Source organism: Rattus rattus, chromosome 11 (genome assembly GCF_011064425.1).
Source record: "Rattus rattus isolate New Zealand chromosome 11, Rrattus_CSIRO_v1, whole genome shotgun sequence".
Taxonomy (NCBI): Eukaryota; Metazoa; Chordata; class Mammalia; order Rodentia; family Muridae; genus Rattus; species Rattus rattus.
Genome location: NC_046164.1, coordinates 8,080,749 through 8,097,424, shown reverse-complemented (window position 1 = coordinate 8,097,424; position 16,676 = coordinate 8,080,749). Strand labels below are relative to the sequence as shown.

The 16,676-nt window shown below is 41.7% G+C and overlaps 1 protein-coding gene across 4 annotated transcripts in view; it reads right to left on the bottom strand.

Annotated features, from left to right (window-relative positions):
- Cnot6l (CCR4-NOT transcription complex subunit 6 like) overlaps positions 1 to 14,106 on the bottom strand; it is a 90,938-nt gene extending 76,832 nt beyond the window's left edge. Inside the window, exon 1 of one of the 4 annotated variants that reach the window (XM_032917091.1) lies at positions 13,485 to 14,106. Coding sequence is in view for 1 of the 4 variants with exons in the window: in XM_032917092.1 (XP_032772983.1) it covers positions 13,227 to 13,231 (5 nt within the window). In the remaining 3 variants the exon portion in view is untranslated. Of the gene's footprint in view, positions 1 to 12,893; positions 12,970 to 13,153; positions 13,321 to 13,484 lie in introns of those variants that run through there. The other 3 variants (XM_032917092.1, XM_032917094.1, XM_032917093.1) reach the window with 3 other exon arrangements.
- Positions 14,107 to 16,676: the final 2,570 nt, after the last annotated feature.

Genomic DNA, 16,676 nt, shown 5'->3' with positions numbered 1-16,676 from the left:
ATTCATGACCATCTATAAAGAAATCTGATGGCCTCCTACATTTATACATAAGTAAATAATTTTTTAAAAAAAAAAAAGCATTCAATATGGCAGCTGCAGATGTGACTAGTGTAAAGTGCTTGCTAGGAAAGCATGAGGGTCTGCGTTCAGAGCCCCAGAACACATGTGGGCTCTAGGAGTTATGACTGAGGAAGAAATCCCAATATTCTGGTCTACACACACACACCAAGTGAGCATTCCCAGACACAAGCAAACAACATACACACACATACAAGAGTATTCAAAGACAATCATATTTTTTACTTTGTTTTGATAATCATTATAAATTATCAACTAGTAGGAGAGTAGATAAATGGTATATCAATAAAGATTAAAATGAAGCCATTAAAAATGGCTTAAAGAAACATGTTAATTACTTCCAAACTCAAGCAGAGTTTCCATTTAAGCAAGTCCATTCTTAAGTATATACCTCAAGAAAAATTAAAACATATGTCCCAACAAATTTCAACATACTAATATATAGCAAAAATATTTAGAATAGTCCAACAATATACATATGCAAAAACATGTTAACCACATGTTAATCATTACAAAGCATGGGAACTAGGAATATAGCTGAGTCATAGAAAGACTGCCTATCTACAAAGCCCTGGATTTAATCCCTAGCACTGCACAAACTGGTGTGGTGATGCACATGTCTGTACTGGCAACACTTACAAAGTGGAGGCAGGAGGACACATAGTTTAAGGTGGTGCTATATGTCCTATACAACATCCATGGCATGTTGGGAACTAGCTTATAATACAGAAGACACTGTCTCAAAAAAATGAAGTACTTATTACATGTTATCAAATGGCTTATTCTTGAAACATTATGCTAAATGAAAAAGAAGTTGGGCACCAAAGAACACTTATATGATTCTACTTTCACTAAATGCCTAGAACAGGCAATCCATTAAAAATCCCAGCACTCAGAGGGCAAATGCAGGCAGGTCTCTGTGAGCTCTATGCCAGCCAGAGCTACATGGTGAAACCCTGTCTAAAAAAAAAAAAAAAGAAAGAAAGAAAGAAAGAAAAGAAAAGAAAAGAAAAAGTTTTAAACAACAAAACAATCAGCACATAGTTGATAGTAGCCAGCAGAAGGGGAAAAACAGCTGATATTCCTTATCTGGTTTCTTTAGGACTGGTGGATGTTCTATGCATATGTGATGGATTCAGGATAATGTGAGTGCACTAAAATCATTAAGATAGACTTTAAAATAGAAATTTAGCATTTAATGTGGCACATAAAAATTTGAAAGCATAAAACATACCTCTAGATAAAAACTTAATGTGATGTGTTCCAATTAAAGACAGCATATACAATATGATTCATCTATAAAGAAAAGTACATAACTAAGACAAAATACATAAAGTTGAGAGAACCTAGGAGACAATAAGCATAGAGTGTTAATCTGGGGCTCATGAATGTCAGGGAATCTGTGAATTTTTATAGGAAAAAAATTGTATCAGTTTTCACTAAAATACAGTACACTTTTTTTGTAGTATTGATAACTATGATTTTTGTCAAAAACCAGAATTTAATGTCCGTATCATATTATAGTTGTTACAAAAATCTCAGAATATTTTCACTACTTCATAATTATATTTGTTATTAGACTCACTACATCTTCTTAAATACACCAAGAATTATATATGCTTTTTACCACATGTATTTTTTAACAGTTTTGTTTCATTAGGGATTTTTAGAGGGAAGAACTGATTTTGGTTTTGTTTTTGAAACCAGGTCTCATGCATCAAAGGGCAACTCACTAAGTATCCAAGGATAACCTTGAACTTCTGATCCTCTTGCCTCTACCTCTCAAGTGCTGGGATTATAGGGGTATGCCAATACAACCCAGGATCTGGTAATGCTAAATTGTACTCTACCAAATTCAGCTAAATACTCAGCCCAACAGGTTCTTTTTAAACCATTTTCTTTTATTTATCTTCAACTATATAAATGAACCACAGCCTTCTCCGGGCTGTGGAGTTCTTAGAACCTACAACAGTGAAGAATCTCTGAAGTCCACAGGTCAAGATGCATTCAGTCAAGAATTATGTAGGGCCTAAACTCAGGAAACACAAGTTATTCCAGAAGAGAATGCACCAACCTATTTCTCTGACACTTACTTATTTGTTTGTTTGTTTGTTTTGTCTTTTGAGGCAGGATCTCACCATATAGCTCTGGCTGGCCTGAATGCAACTAGGCTTATTAACCAGGCTGGGCTCAAACTCAGGTCTGGATGGTCTGTTTCTCAAATGCTAAGGTTAAAAACATGTGCCACCACTAACAAATGAAGTGGAAAGTGTTCTTTGGAAAGTCAGTTTTGCTAGGACAAACCCATGAAGAAACGTTTCACTGAAGCAGATACACGAGAGAGGATGTTCTGCTAAAGCAGACACGTGATAAGGAATTCTTTGCTAACAACACACATGTATTGGTCCACCCTAGTGTATAGTTGAGCTGCATTTGTTGAGACTCCACAGAGAGAAATGCACCAAAAATGTTCTGATGGTATGCTGCAGTTTCTTGCTACTTCCAAGAATAGGGCTGATTGGCAGAGTGATGTCAGCTGAGACAGATCCAAGGGCTGAAGAAAGATCCATGATGTTTAGAGGGTATGAACAGAACTTCACGGACCATGACAGAAGCTGAGCTTGGCTTGCTGGTATAGCTAGCTGCGCAGAGCTGGTTCTCGAATCTTCACTGATCTTCACTTCCCTGAGAGAGGCACAGCAGAGAACTGTTCCTGCTGGTCCCTCCTGCTGACTTGTGCTGAGACTGAGGCCTGGCTGTCTCTGCTAGGCCTTATCACTGCTGTTGCTATCCTGACTCTACCAAACTGGACTGCTGGTTTATCCGTGAAGTGTTTACCAGTGGATAGAGCTGCCACCACTGACTGGTGAACTGAACTGCCAGTTTCCAGACAGCACAGACAAGAGTTGCTCCAAAGAACCTTTCTAACCAGGTCCACTTCCCTCTTATCCTTTCTTCCCACTACCTCTGGTGAGTAGTGGGCTAACAGGGAAGTTAAAGTATTTAAGAACCATCATTAAAAATAGGCTTTGAAAAAATTCAAGTTACAAACAATACTGACTCTCATCATGTTCTGACCTGGCTCTGAGTTCCCTCCATCATACAAAATAGCCAATAGGCTTTGAATGTTTCTTTTTTTCATCCTAACATAAGTCTTATTAGTTGAGAATTTCATATGTTTTGATTATATCTACCACCATACCTTTAAAACCTATTTCTTGACATAACCATTTAATTTATATTTTAATTCTAAATTTTAAAAGAAACTCTCTTCTCATTCTCATTCCAAACTGATTTGTCTACCAGACTAATATTTTAACTTAAAATTTTAATTTACTGAAATTTAATTTCATAAGTACTGACTGTATTTACATAATTTTCTACTCTTTCTCTCCACTCCAATTCCTCCCATGTCCAACTCCATGTGTCCAACTCCCAAATTCAAAACTGATCACTTATATCTGTCTGTCTGTCATATGCATGTATGTATCTAGACTGTGAAGGCACCTGCACTCAAACACACTCTCTCTCTCTCTCTCTCTCTCTCTCTCTCTCTCTCTCTCACACACACACACACACACACACACACACACACACACACACAAAATTAGGTCCATTATTTAGTGTTACTCAAATGAACATGTAATTAGGGCTGATCAATCAGGAGACCTGACACTTGATAAAACTCACTCTCCCTCTCTCAGCAGTCACAGATTACCTAAAGCTTCTCATATAGGAGTGGGATCTTGTAAGATTAACCCACCCATACTGGCATGTTGAATGGTGTCACTATTGTTGAGGTGTCATGGTTCAGCTTCTCTGTCATGTCCTTGCAGCAGGCAATCTGGTTCTCTGAGCTCTTATCCTCTTTCTGACCCCTCATCTACGATTTCCCCTGAGCCTTAATGTAGGGGCTGTATTGTAGACAGACCAATGGGGATTAGGCACTTCTCAGTCACTCAATTTTCTGAATTTTGATCAGCTGTGCATCTCTGTAGTGGCCTCCGTGTGCTACAAAATTAAGCTTCTCTGCTGAGGAATGAAAGCTACGCCTCTCAGGCTGGGCTGGTAATCAGGCTATACAACCCATGTAAAGATCTCTTCAGGTGTCCAGCAAAAGAACGAGTAAACTTTAAACCGTTTTACTAACCTGCTCAAAATCATCCAATGACTCCCAATGTCTTTAATAGTATAGGTAAATATGAGAGTTCAAAGCTATATAGTATCTACTAGTAAAAGTAAGTGTGTGGTTAATTAATGAATGTCCTCTAAATTAAAGCAACATTACAACTTTTAAGTATTAGTAAGAGACCTCAATTTATGTATTTATATATGCTTGCTTTGTTGAAATCTGTATCAGTGATATAAGGACAAAATTCCCTATTAGGCATATATCCCACTTATAATCATGCTTTAATTTGCCCAATTAACTTCATATTCCTATTCAAGCTCTAGAATCTAACCAGAAGTTAAACTGACTTTCTAAAAGCTTAACACCCGCAAGTAGATATTTGCTGATATAACTTGCACTGCTTACAATGGCACTTATTAATTTAACACACATTTCTTAAGTTCTTTCTATATACCAAGCATTTCATGTTCCCTGTTATGTTTCAAACACTTGAGCCATAAAAATGAAGTATACATCATCTGCACTCTTCAAAATGGCATACTCTATTAGAAAAGCCAAAACATAAACCGGGTAATTATAGACCCTGTGGCAAATTTTATCAAAGAGGAATACAAAGGATGTTAAAGGCATACAAGAAAAGTCATAAAGCAAAGCCTGGAAATGTCAGATAAGGTTTCCCAGAGTAACACCTGAGGCGAATTATTTAAAAAGTCAGTGGGGTCATAAAGCATAAGGTCCTATAGGCACATGTAAAGCACTGACAAGACTGTAAGTCACTCACTTTGGCTAGTCTAGGGAATATGAGAGGAAAGAGTAATAAGTAATAAACTGGACAGGTAAGCAAAGACAAGATCTTAATGGGCCTCCCTTATAATGCCATGAAATGTGCATCTTTTGCTGGAAGACTATACAACAGAAAGATCCTGGGAATCACACAGGTATAAGAATTCCAACAACATAATTGTCAAACTGCCACTTAATTGAGGCCTTCATGAACTGTGTTAAACTTTAGTATTTTCACATATATTATACGAATTAGTAGTATCAATTTCACCAATACTATATAAATTTGTTATTTCATTTAAATCTAGCATAGGGATATCAAACTGCTTACACCTTGATTTGATAGTAGTTATTAATATGTAGATCTTTAACTAATAATTAAAAATAAAAACTGTAAGCTAGATATTGTTGCTCACATCTATACTTGCAATAGTAGATAGACTGAGGCAGGAGGAATGTCTTGAGTTATAGGCTAGCCTAGACTGTAACATCAAATCCTGCCTCAAAGGAAAGAATTAAATTACAAGAACAAGAAAGGTAATAAAAACAAAGATCTTACATGATCCACAAAATCAAAATATTCACATCTCTTCACTGAAAGTTTATTGAGTCAACCTACACGTAATATAGAAGAAAATAGTAACTATTATTATAATTGAAGCTTCTACATATGAAATAAAAGATGAAATGAAATTTATATAAATTTGTCCAATAATAGTATATATAAAGGAATAAATGGGACAATGATGGAAATTGATAAAGATGTTGCTTTAACCTATTTTCTTGCCTTCCTTTTCTCTTATCATAAAGGAAAAAAGAAATCTACCTCTGTTTTCTCATCCCTGTAAGTTAAAACCTATTTTGTACTCTGTCTGTAGCAGCACTAAATGTTATTGTCAGCTAGCATGTTCACTTATTTGACAGACCCAAACTTAAATACCCTCTTAATAAAGTAAGCACTCTGGAGTCAAACGTGCCTCACTGTAATCAGGAAATGTCAACTATCTTATAAGTATACTAATAGTAAGGAGCTCTAATAACAAGCATGTACAGAAGTTAAAGCTGTTATTGCAGATCTGTTAGGTACTATTCTAAACACTTTGAGAGTCAGATCATTAAATCATTCACTCTGAGATAAGTGCTATTACTATCTCCCTATCACAGATGAGAAACTGAAAGAGAAATTAAATGAATTCCTGACAGCTACAAAATGGAAGATCTAAGGTTCAAATTCTTAACCTGTTAGAAAATATGAACCTTACTGTCTATCTCACAGTATTTTCAGAAAGATTAATTCAGATTACATGTGTAAGGGCTATGAGTTTGACTTCTGTTAGTACTTAGTAATCTAAAAAGCATTAGTTCCATTCCACAGTAAAGACTTAATCCAATACGGAGGGAAGGGAGGGAGAGGGAGGGAGGGAGGGAGGGAGGGAGGGAGGGGGGAGGGGGAGGGAAAGGCAGGCTGAATATTGTAACTTGGTGATAGGACAGAGAGCATGCTTGGTACCCTAGATTTGATCACGCCTAAGTCCTTCAAATGCTAAAATTTCAGGTATGTCACCATACCAGTGTGCTGGTTCAAATGAGAATGGCTCCCAGAGGCTAATACACTTTAATGTTTGGTTCCTAGTTGAACTGTTTGGGAAGAACTAGGAGGTGTGGCCTTGTTAGAGGAGGTGTGTCACTGTTTGAAGTTTCAAAACCCTGACCATTCCCAGTTAGCTTTCTCTCTCGGCCTCCAACTTCCAGATCCAATGGGTTTTGTTTGTTTGCTTGGTTGGATAGTTGGTTGGTTGGTTAATTTGGTTTGGTTTGGTTTGGTTTTTCCAGACCAGGTTTCTCTGTGTAGCCATGGCTGTCCTGGAACTCACTCTGTAGAATAGGCTGGCCTTAAAGGCAGAGATCCACCTGTCTCTACCACCTGAATGCACCACCATGCCCTGTTTTGTTTTGTTTTTTAAGTTGTCTTGGTCATGTGAGAAGTTCACAGCAATTGAAACGTAAACTAAGACACCTAGCTAGACTATACTTTTCCTGATTCAAAATTTTCAACTCTGAAACAATTTTACCCTGTTTCAAGGTTTATTATTATGATCTGAATCTGAAATGTTTTCTGCAGGCTCTGCATGAAAGGCTTAATTAGCAGCTGATGGGCTCTAGGTGTCATGAGGACTTTCAACTCATCAGTGGATTAATCTACTAATAATTTGATGGCATTATTGGGATGGGAAGTGGTAGAAATTAGGAAATGGGTCCAAGTGGAGGAAGTGGGTCATTGGGGGTATCCCTGGAAGGATAGGTCTTGTTACCACCTCATCTCAGCTTCCTAGATACTATAAAGTGAACTGCTTTTCTCTGCCTTGCCATGGTCCAAAAATACGGAGCCAGCCAACTATGAACTGAAACCTTTGAAATCATGCGCTAAAATAAATCTCCCCTCCTTTGTTTCTCTTGGCTATTTTGTCAAAGTAACCAAATGACTAGCAATTTCCATTCTGTACAGAATTCATTATTTTTCATAAATTTATTTTTCATGAATGTATTTTTCATAAATTTCATAAATTTAGATGTTGTATTAAATATGTGCCTACAGAATGTACACTGTAGGAAATTTTAGGGGTTTGTTTTCCTTCAGTATGATGAACATTATTATTATTAGACAATAACAGACATGCATGCACAGATCTCAATAAGCTTTACAATGTCTCTTCTACATCTTTCATCGTTCTCTTTAGAACTGGGTATATTAATGGGTACACAATGGGTCCTTAAGTAGGGCTTTTAATTTTCAAAATGCAAAACATTAGAAATATTTACCATGAAGAAGTTAACCAAACTACTCAAAAATCTTCCTCAGAGGAGAGGGAGGCAGAGAAGGAGGGGAAAGGAAGGGCAGGAGGAGGAGGAGGAAATGAAGACAGAAAAAAGATAGGAATGGAATGGGAAAAATAGGGGAAAGGAGAAATTAGACCCATAACCAAGCTAAGTAATACTCAAAGATGCACAGTCAAGTTCTTAGGGAAAGGGAAAGTAAAGACAAGTCAGGGCTTCACATTAAGAGTCCTGGACAATGAAAGAATGAGCAATAATTCAACTAAACTGGAGTTGTCCAGATATAAAAACCATCTCAGGTACTAGGTAGAAGATGTTAGTGCAGCTAGTAAAAGAAAAGATGTGTAGTATTTTTATCATGAAACACATAACTAGTAATTAGGGGGGTATTTGATGATTTTACTGTTGTTTCTATATTAAGATTCACATGTATTATTTCAATGACTTTAAAATTACAAAATAGCAAAAGCACACAATAGAACGTGCCAAGGTTCACCTAAATAATCTTTAGAGTGTAAAATAGTAACAGTAAAAGAAACTTTTAAAAATATTCTCTGTGAAATTAAACTCCAGAAACTAAAATTCAGAATTCTGGCTCACAGATCCCAATCAATTTCAAAATACAGAAAATAAATCAAACAGCCAGAACCCAGTAAAACACAATGACTATCAGGTACTGCACAGTAAAGGACATGCCTACCAAATTCACAAAATTTTAAGTTCTCATAAAATTGCAAACATTTAAATAGTTGCTAGCATTCATTTGCCATTCAAGACTTTTACATATTAGAGCTGTGTTCCCTATTTATTGTATTTCTCCTCTCCCCTCCCCTCTCCTTTCCTCCAACTTTTCCCTCAAACCTTTACACTAAAGATGGAAAGCAATTCTTAAGTATCATAATTCAACTTTCAGATATAATTTTATAAGTATGTAATATCATCTAAACTAATACCCTGAAGCCCTTTGAACAAACTGTCTAGCCAGGGCTCCTTCTCACACTCATTATATTTAAATAATGCTCTATGAAAAACTCTTGCCATGAACTCTGGAAAGATGCCCCTTTTGGATCTAAAGAAATGGTCTGTGAGCAAAAGCAGAACACCAAGATCCTAGGAACGGAGGGAGGAGTCACAAAATTTAAGGAGCTCTCAAGTAGACTGCCACATAAAACACAGCATGCTAACCAAAAGGACACGCAAGTTTCTGTGCAATAAGGCACTAAAATTTTGTAGTAAATTTATTATCATATCATTAACAATAAATACAGAATGTCCTAATATTCCAATCCCTCTTAAAGGTATTTATAACGGATATTCTGGAAAGGTTACTTAAAGCTCCCTTAGGTAACATTAAATCTCAAGTCCTAAACAATAATCCATCTTGACTTGGTTATAATTTCTTAACAAAAAGAATTATAGGCATGTGCCAGCAGGCTACCGAGGATGTAGGGAAAGGAGAATCCCTACTTACTGCTGGTAGGATTGTAAACCAGTATAGCCATTATAGAAACCACCTCAAAAACATAAAAATAAAAACAGGAGTAACATACAACCCAGCTATATCATCCCTGGATATATAACTCAATCTCTATCCTACAACAGTGATAAACATGATTACTGATGCTATATTCCTGATAGCAAGGAAATGGAATCAGCATAGATACCTATAATGAAGACGTAGTTACTATACATACACAGTGAAATTATACACACACACACACACACACACACACACACACACACACACACACAGAGTGAAATTTTACTCAGCTGTAAAGAAAAGTGAAATCTGCAGGAAAGCATTGTATTAAGCCAAGTCACCCAAATGCAGACTAACAGACCAATGTTCTCTCTATATGCAGATCCTAGCTTGTAGAGATGTATGTATGTAAGTGGGAATAAATGTGGGTCTAAAATACTACTAATAACGAATAATAATGGACACCAAGAACAAGGAAAGAAACCATGAGGAGAGAAAAGGGACAGGACAACAAAGAACACATGTGATATGAAACCAGAAAGTGGGATAAGATAAAAACAAAGGGGGTTAAAGGGTAGGAGAGATGGGGGAAAATCACAACAAAACTTGTTTGAAAATGCAATAGTGATCCCTAAAACGTTGTATGTTAATTTCTTAGATAAATGAAAGTACATTTGCCTTCTAAGAAAGCTGCCCTACAAGAGTGTGTGTGAGTGTGTGTGTGTGTAAATTTTACACTCGTGTGTAAAATTTTTCACTAGATGTTTATAAACTTTCACCGAATATTTTGAAACTTTAGAAAATCTCACTGTATAATTTATAAAATTTAGAAAATACTAAAATCATTGTTAAAACAAAGATAAGATTTAACTAGGGGAACTGAGTGTTTGAAGATTCTTTTTTTTTTTAATTTTTTTTGTTATCTGTTCGTGTATCTATATGTGGTTAATGTGCACTTAATGTAGGTACCCTCTGAAGCCAGAAGAGGGTGTCAGATCCCCTAGAACTATCAGTTGTGAGTTGCATAATATCAGTGCTGGGAACCCAACTCTGGTCCTCTGAAAGACTACTACGTTCTCTCAGCTACCTTTCCAACCCCCAAAATTGGTATTTTTAAAGGGACAGAAACTTAATGAAATTATTTCCACATTCTCACTGCTATCTTTATCCCCACCCCCTAAAACGTAAAACAAGCAAGCAAGCAAGCAAACCTGTTAAATTAGAACCAAGTGAAATAGCAACTCCCTATAATTGCTGTAAGGAGGCTGAAGCAAGAGGATTATAAATCTGTGGTAAACCTGCCCTACAGGGCAAGACTCTCAAAAACAAACACCTAATTTTAAAAATTGTAATTCTTTTAACCTTTCCATTTACTTTACTCCCCTCACCATTATGGTTTTCCAAAAACATTAATTTTTTAAAAAAAAGTTAAAATTCAATAAATAGCAAATTTATTACTCACTCACTCTACACAAAATAAAAACAGCAAATTATTGTAAGATGGTAGAAAAATCTCATAAAGATGCTCCCAAAGGTTTTATTTACAAGAATCAGTCAACCTGAACTAAATCAATTATGTAACAGTTTTGTAACACTTATTGTTTGTGACTGTATATAAAATCTACTTCTCTCATCCATTCTGATGTTTGATTGTATTCAAATGTACAGAACTTAGAATCCTTCCCCAGGGACTATATTATAAAATTCATTAAAAAGTAATGAAACTAAAACTATCCAAAAATAATAAATGTATCAAGTTTGGCTATTTTCTATAAACATGCAAGGCTACATTGATAATTTTATTTCTAAAAAAAAATCTCATATACTTACATAGACTTTATGTATAGCAAAGGCCTCTGAAATACTTTTTCCCCTCAGTGTTGGAAACCAAACCCAGGGCCCATAAAAGTTGTACACAAAGCTACATCCCCAGCTCTATTTTCCCGATCCCTAACTCACAATTAGGCAATATTTCTACAAGTAATTAATGAGTATTTGTACTTAAAAACGCTTTTCGATACTTATAATCAGAGCAGCAGCAGGCAGTAGTAAAAGATCGCATCTACTATATGCCATACGTGTTTCCCATCCTCTTCTCACAATCTTACTGAAAGAGTATCATCTTCTTGATACAAGAAAACAGATACACAAATTCTAGACCTGGAACAAACATCAGAATGAATATAAATGGCATAGCCATGGTTCTAACGGGTCTGTAAAAGTTAAGACCCTTTTCCTATTAAACTGCACGCCCGGACTGATTCCTGGAGTAGTGTTAATAGAAAACAGCTTTTTACCTCTCCTCTCCCCGCCCCCACCTTCCCGTTGAAGAACACACTGTTTCTCTGTGAGACCAGGTTCAGAAGAGAGCAATCTCTGGCCATTACAGTGAACACGGCCTAAAAGCTCCAACTGATACTGTATTGTGACTCCACCCACAGTCAAGGTCTAGCTGTGCGGGCTAACTAAACCCAAATGTAAAAAGCGAGGTACGTCAGCAACTAAAATACCATTTACGTACAGTTCCGAAATGCACTACACACTCAGTGGCAGATTTACCTTTATTTCCGCTTTCTGTTTTGACTCTTCTAAAATAGCTTTCCAGGAGCACACAATGCACTGACCACAGAAGCTGATGATCTAGGTTTGGGAGACTTGAGGAAAACACGTTTGGCTGTCTGTACATGACTATCTTCATGGAGAATCAGTAAGGTAGCATCTAAAACTGCTGTAGTGTGCTTTCACTGTGTACAAACAGCTCAGCTAAACTCCTGAACACAATCCGCCTAAACAGTCTAAGCTAAATAAGCCGGTTGGGTTAAGATGACAGCTCCGGTAACTTCCTCTTCCCCACTGACCTCCTCAGTTCTGCCTGTCCACGCCTTTCCCTCTAGGAGGCAGGATATAAGCAATTTCAAATCCACAAAATTGATCCAATCCCACCGACACCACAGGCCAACAAGGCCAGTTTTCCCTTTCCTCCTCTGCCTTTCCACGGTGATTTCCAGGGTGGGGAATATCTTACCAACGATAAAGTATCTGCAGCAGCAGCAACAACAACAACAAAGAACGTATTTACTCAAGTCTTTCCTCGCACAGCCTTAAAGGGAGGACGTAAAGAGGAGATCCGAACACCACGTACTCCGAGATTTACTGTTTTGATTCACTTTCCCTCGGATTCCCCACGCCAGCCTGGGAAGGCCTGCAGTTAGAACGCCAAAATATGCCTTCCTCTCCCCTTGGGAGACGCGGAGGCGGCACAGGCGACCGCGATCCGCGTGTCCCGCCCACGACCCTCACCTGGCCAGGCCCGGGGTAGCGCCCAGGGCCCGCGCGAGCACGGAGTCCCGGGAGCGTCTGGGGAGGCAGGCGGGCGGGTGAGCGAGCCAGCGGGCAGGCGGGCGAGCGGGCGCGAAGACGGTTAGGCCGCGCTGCAGGCCGGCGCGCTTCCTGCCGCGGCCCGGGCCTCGGAAACCGCGGCCCCGAGCCCCCCCGCCGCCCGCCGCCTGCCGCCCGCCGCTCGCCGCCGTGGGGGCCGCACCGCCTCCCTCGTCCCCGGCGTGGATCCCGCCGAGCAGTTCTCACCTGCGAGGCTCCCGAGCCCGGGCCTCGAAGCGGGAAGACCACGCCGCTCTGGGGTCCCCGACGCGGGCCCCCTCACCACACACACAGGGCCGGGAACCCGCGCCCCCTGAGGCGACGCGGGCCGGCTCCCGCCGCCCGACACACACACACAAACACACACTCCTAGGCGACACACACGCACACCCACTCGCCGCGGGGCCGCCTCCCGCCCGCCAAAGTCCCAACTCACACACCCACACACACGTTCGTCCCTCGCCCACCTCACTTCCCCGGGGGGACGCGCTCCCCCTCGCTCCACTCCAGGTCCGACTCCAGAGCACGGAAACACTCTACCTCATTCTCCTCCGCGGGCCAAGAACGAGCACCAGCAGCCATTTCCCCGCGGCAGGGGAAACACACAAACACACATACAAACACGCGCGCGCGCACCAGGCCCCCAGAGATGCTCCCCTCCAGACCTCAGACGCAAACACCAACACCCACGCCCGCACGCCCGCTCGCCCGCTCACTCACCCCGAGGGGCCGCGGCGGCAGGGAGGCCCCCGGAAGGCGAGCGCGCTGGGCCGGAGCCGAGGCCCGCCCCCTCCTCACCTGCATTCAGCGCGCCAGGGTCCGGGCGGCGGCGACGGCGGCGGCGGCAGGGCGGCTGCTGCTGGGGCTGCGGCGGCAGGGGGGGAGGCGGCGGCGGCGGTGGCGGCGGGGCTGAGGGCAGTAAAGACATGCAGGCAGCCCGCCGGGGGGAGAGGCACCGGCCGGAGGGGACGCGGGGCGGGCGGGCCGGGCCGGGCCGCCTGAGGAACCACCGAGGCGGCGGAGGGCTGCCGAAGGGAGCGCAGAGCAGACGGATCAGGGGGCGGGGAAGGGGAACGCGGGCCGCGCCGCGCCGGACCTAGGCGACCCGGGCGCGCAGGAGAGGGCCCGCGGTCGCCGGAGACGCGGCTGCCGCTGCTGCGAGAGCCTCGCGGAGCCCGCCCTTGGCCTTGGCCTTCTGGCGCTGAGGCTGCCGCCGCTGCGGGGGTTGCTGCCGAGCCGGGTGGTTGCCGAGGCCGGGGCCGAGCAGAGAGAGAAAGACAGGGAGAGAAGAGAGACGCGAGCTTTCGGTGCCTTCGCTCTAATTCACACACGCTCACAACCCCGAGGGCCGGGGAGAGGAGTCCGGGCGCTATCGCTTTAGAGATTAATAACAAGGTGCAGAGAGTGCGAGGAGGAGGAGGAGGAGGAGGAGGAGAGTTGATTGACGTGGAGGGGCTGGCGGGAGTCAGTCACTCCCCGGCGCCGAGGGGTGGGGTGAGGGAAGGGGCGGGGCTCCGGCGCCGCGGTTCGGGAGGTGCGCGTGCGCGCGGGGCGGCCAAGCTCCCGGCTGGCTTCCTTCCTCGCCTTCGCTGGTGTTTTGAAAAAAATAAAAAAAAATTCTGCTTTATTAGATTGAGCGGAGAGTAGAGCCGAGAGGACTTGTACGATTAACAAAGCCCACGCGCTTATGGGGATGGGGAAGGGACACGCGGGTGCTTGCACTGTTCCTCTGCCGCTGGCCCACGCAGGCCCACAGCAGAGCTCAGGGCATTCTGGGTGGTTCAGGAGACCTCAGGTGAGGTGAAATGACCCAAGGAAATGTTTTCTGACATCCTCAGTGGGTTTCTTTTCTTTTCTTTTTTTTTTTTTTTTTTTTAACAGGTAGCATGTGTAAGTTGCGTGGCGGGAGGTGGGTTTAAAAAAACCTGTGACGCTCTGCGATAACCCCGTCCTATTTTTAATTCTCCTTTCTCGCGATAAAATTGTGTTTGGCAGTTTGCGGCGGTTACGGAATGAAAACATTTAAGTGTAAACTAGAAATATTATTGGTTACCGTGTGAATGGAGCTTGCTATTTTAAGTCCGGAGGATTTATTTTTGCCACCTGAAGCTTTTTCCACCAACAGAGCTGGAGGCAAATTGCATGTGCTCTGAGAGGCAGAACGCTGCCTTGGATTGCACTTTCGGTCTCTCTCGGTGCATGGCTCTGTGTCTGGTATTTACCGACGTTGGTCCCGCGTCGATTACACCGTCCAATATGTTCTATCCTCAAATATCTGTTGTTTTCCGCACCGTGTTGGTTGCCTTTATCTCAGGCCCTGTTGCTGAGTGTTTCACGCCCTTATCTCTTGAGAGGGGAGGGAGGTGGCGCAATTAAAGATGCAAATTATTTATGGAGAACAGAACTGCACTTTCATCTTGTTGCCAGGAAGTGCGAATGAGTGAAAAAGCCCCTCTGGGTCAAAAAAAAAAAAATCTTTCAGCTATCTGTTTTTCCATCCAGGTTCAGTTTCTATTTCCTGCTAGAAACCTTTCCCCCAACCCACTCCACACACACACACACACACACACACACACACACACACACACACGCACCACTTTTTGTAAAAGCTGTTAAGATGGCCTTAATCATGGAAGAAGTCTATTCAATCCCAACTGTTTTAGTCTAGGCTGACAAGATACTAATAATTAGTAATCGTTGGCTTTGTAAACAACAAAGCCAAACAAGTCACCTCAGGAGGCCAGGAGAGTGAACCTGCCTGCATGGCACCTTATTTACCGAATTTCTTGACACACACTCCTGAAATAGAAAGAAATACTAGCAAATGTTGAAAAGGGGGAAATAAGCACTTCAAAATTTAAGTTAGATAAATGTGATACTTACATGTCTCACATGTCTTCAAATACCTGCAGATAAATTTCTAGCTCTTACACAGTAAGCACACACACCCGCCAGATGTGTTATGCTCTCTCACAGTACTGGAAAGACAGTCAAACCTGTACAGTCCTTATTATGCCCGGGTACTGCACAGTCCCTGCAGAGGAAGCTGCCACATAAACAGGAAGTTCTCAGAGAAAGAGCCAAAAGTGAAAGGTGACACAAATTAGATGAACAATGCCTAGAAGGACAGATTGAAATCGCTGGCGTCTTTACCTCAGCCATCTGATACTCCCCAATATTCACTGCCTAATAACAGGAAGAGAGAGCAACTGCGAATAGGAAGAGTACTAATAAATGGTGAGGATTACTGGTCTGGAGGCCCGGATTTGTTCACTGATGGTGTCTAAATTTTAAGTAGTAAATGTTTCAGTCATTGAAGACAGGGGGGAAAGGTAATTATAGCACTTAGAATTAAGAATGTGGATGTTTACTTTTTTTTTTTTTTTTTTTTTAAAAAAAGGCTCAATAGTGCTGGGGAAGCTGTAGAAATAGGTCTGGTTAAGAGTACTAGCTGCTCTCATGGAGGCTCTGTTTGATACCCAGCACCTACATGGGGGCTCACTACCCTCCATAACTCCAGTACTAGGGGATCTAATATCCTCTTCTGACTTTCTTGGGCACCAGGCACATGTGTAGTGCACAGACATACAGGCAGGCAAAACACATACATGAAAGTCAATCATTCCTAAAAGCTCAGTTGAATCCAAATAGCGTTCAAACAATCTCTACTCACAGAGAAATTTTCCGTAGGATATCAAGTATATTGACTGGCTACCAAACAAAAGTGAAGGACTCATTTGCACTAATTTCCCCTCGGCACATTGGGGACTATACCCGGGGGTTCAATTTACAAGGCATCCAGTGTCTTTAACAAGTGCTGTGCTCCTGAGTACTACTTAATACAACTGAGCTACCTCTCCAGCCCTAGACAGGTTTTTGTCTGTTTGGTTTGGGGAGTTGCTGTTTTTGAGAGAGTGTCTCGCTCTACAGTCCAGGCTGTCTTTACACTCCCCTCTTGCCACTGAGTGCTAGGATTACAGGCTTTTACCA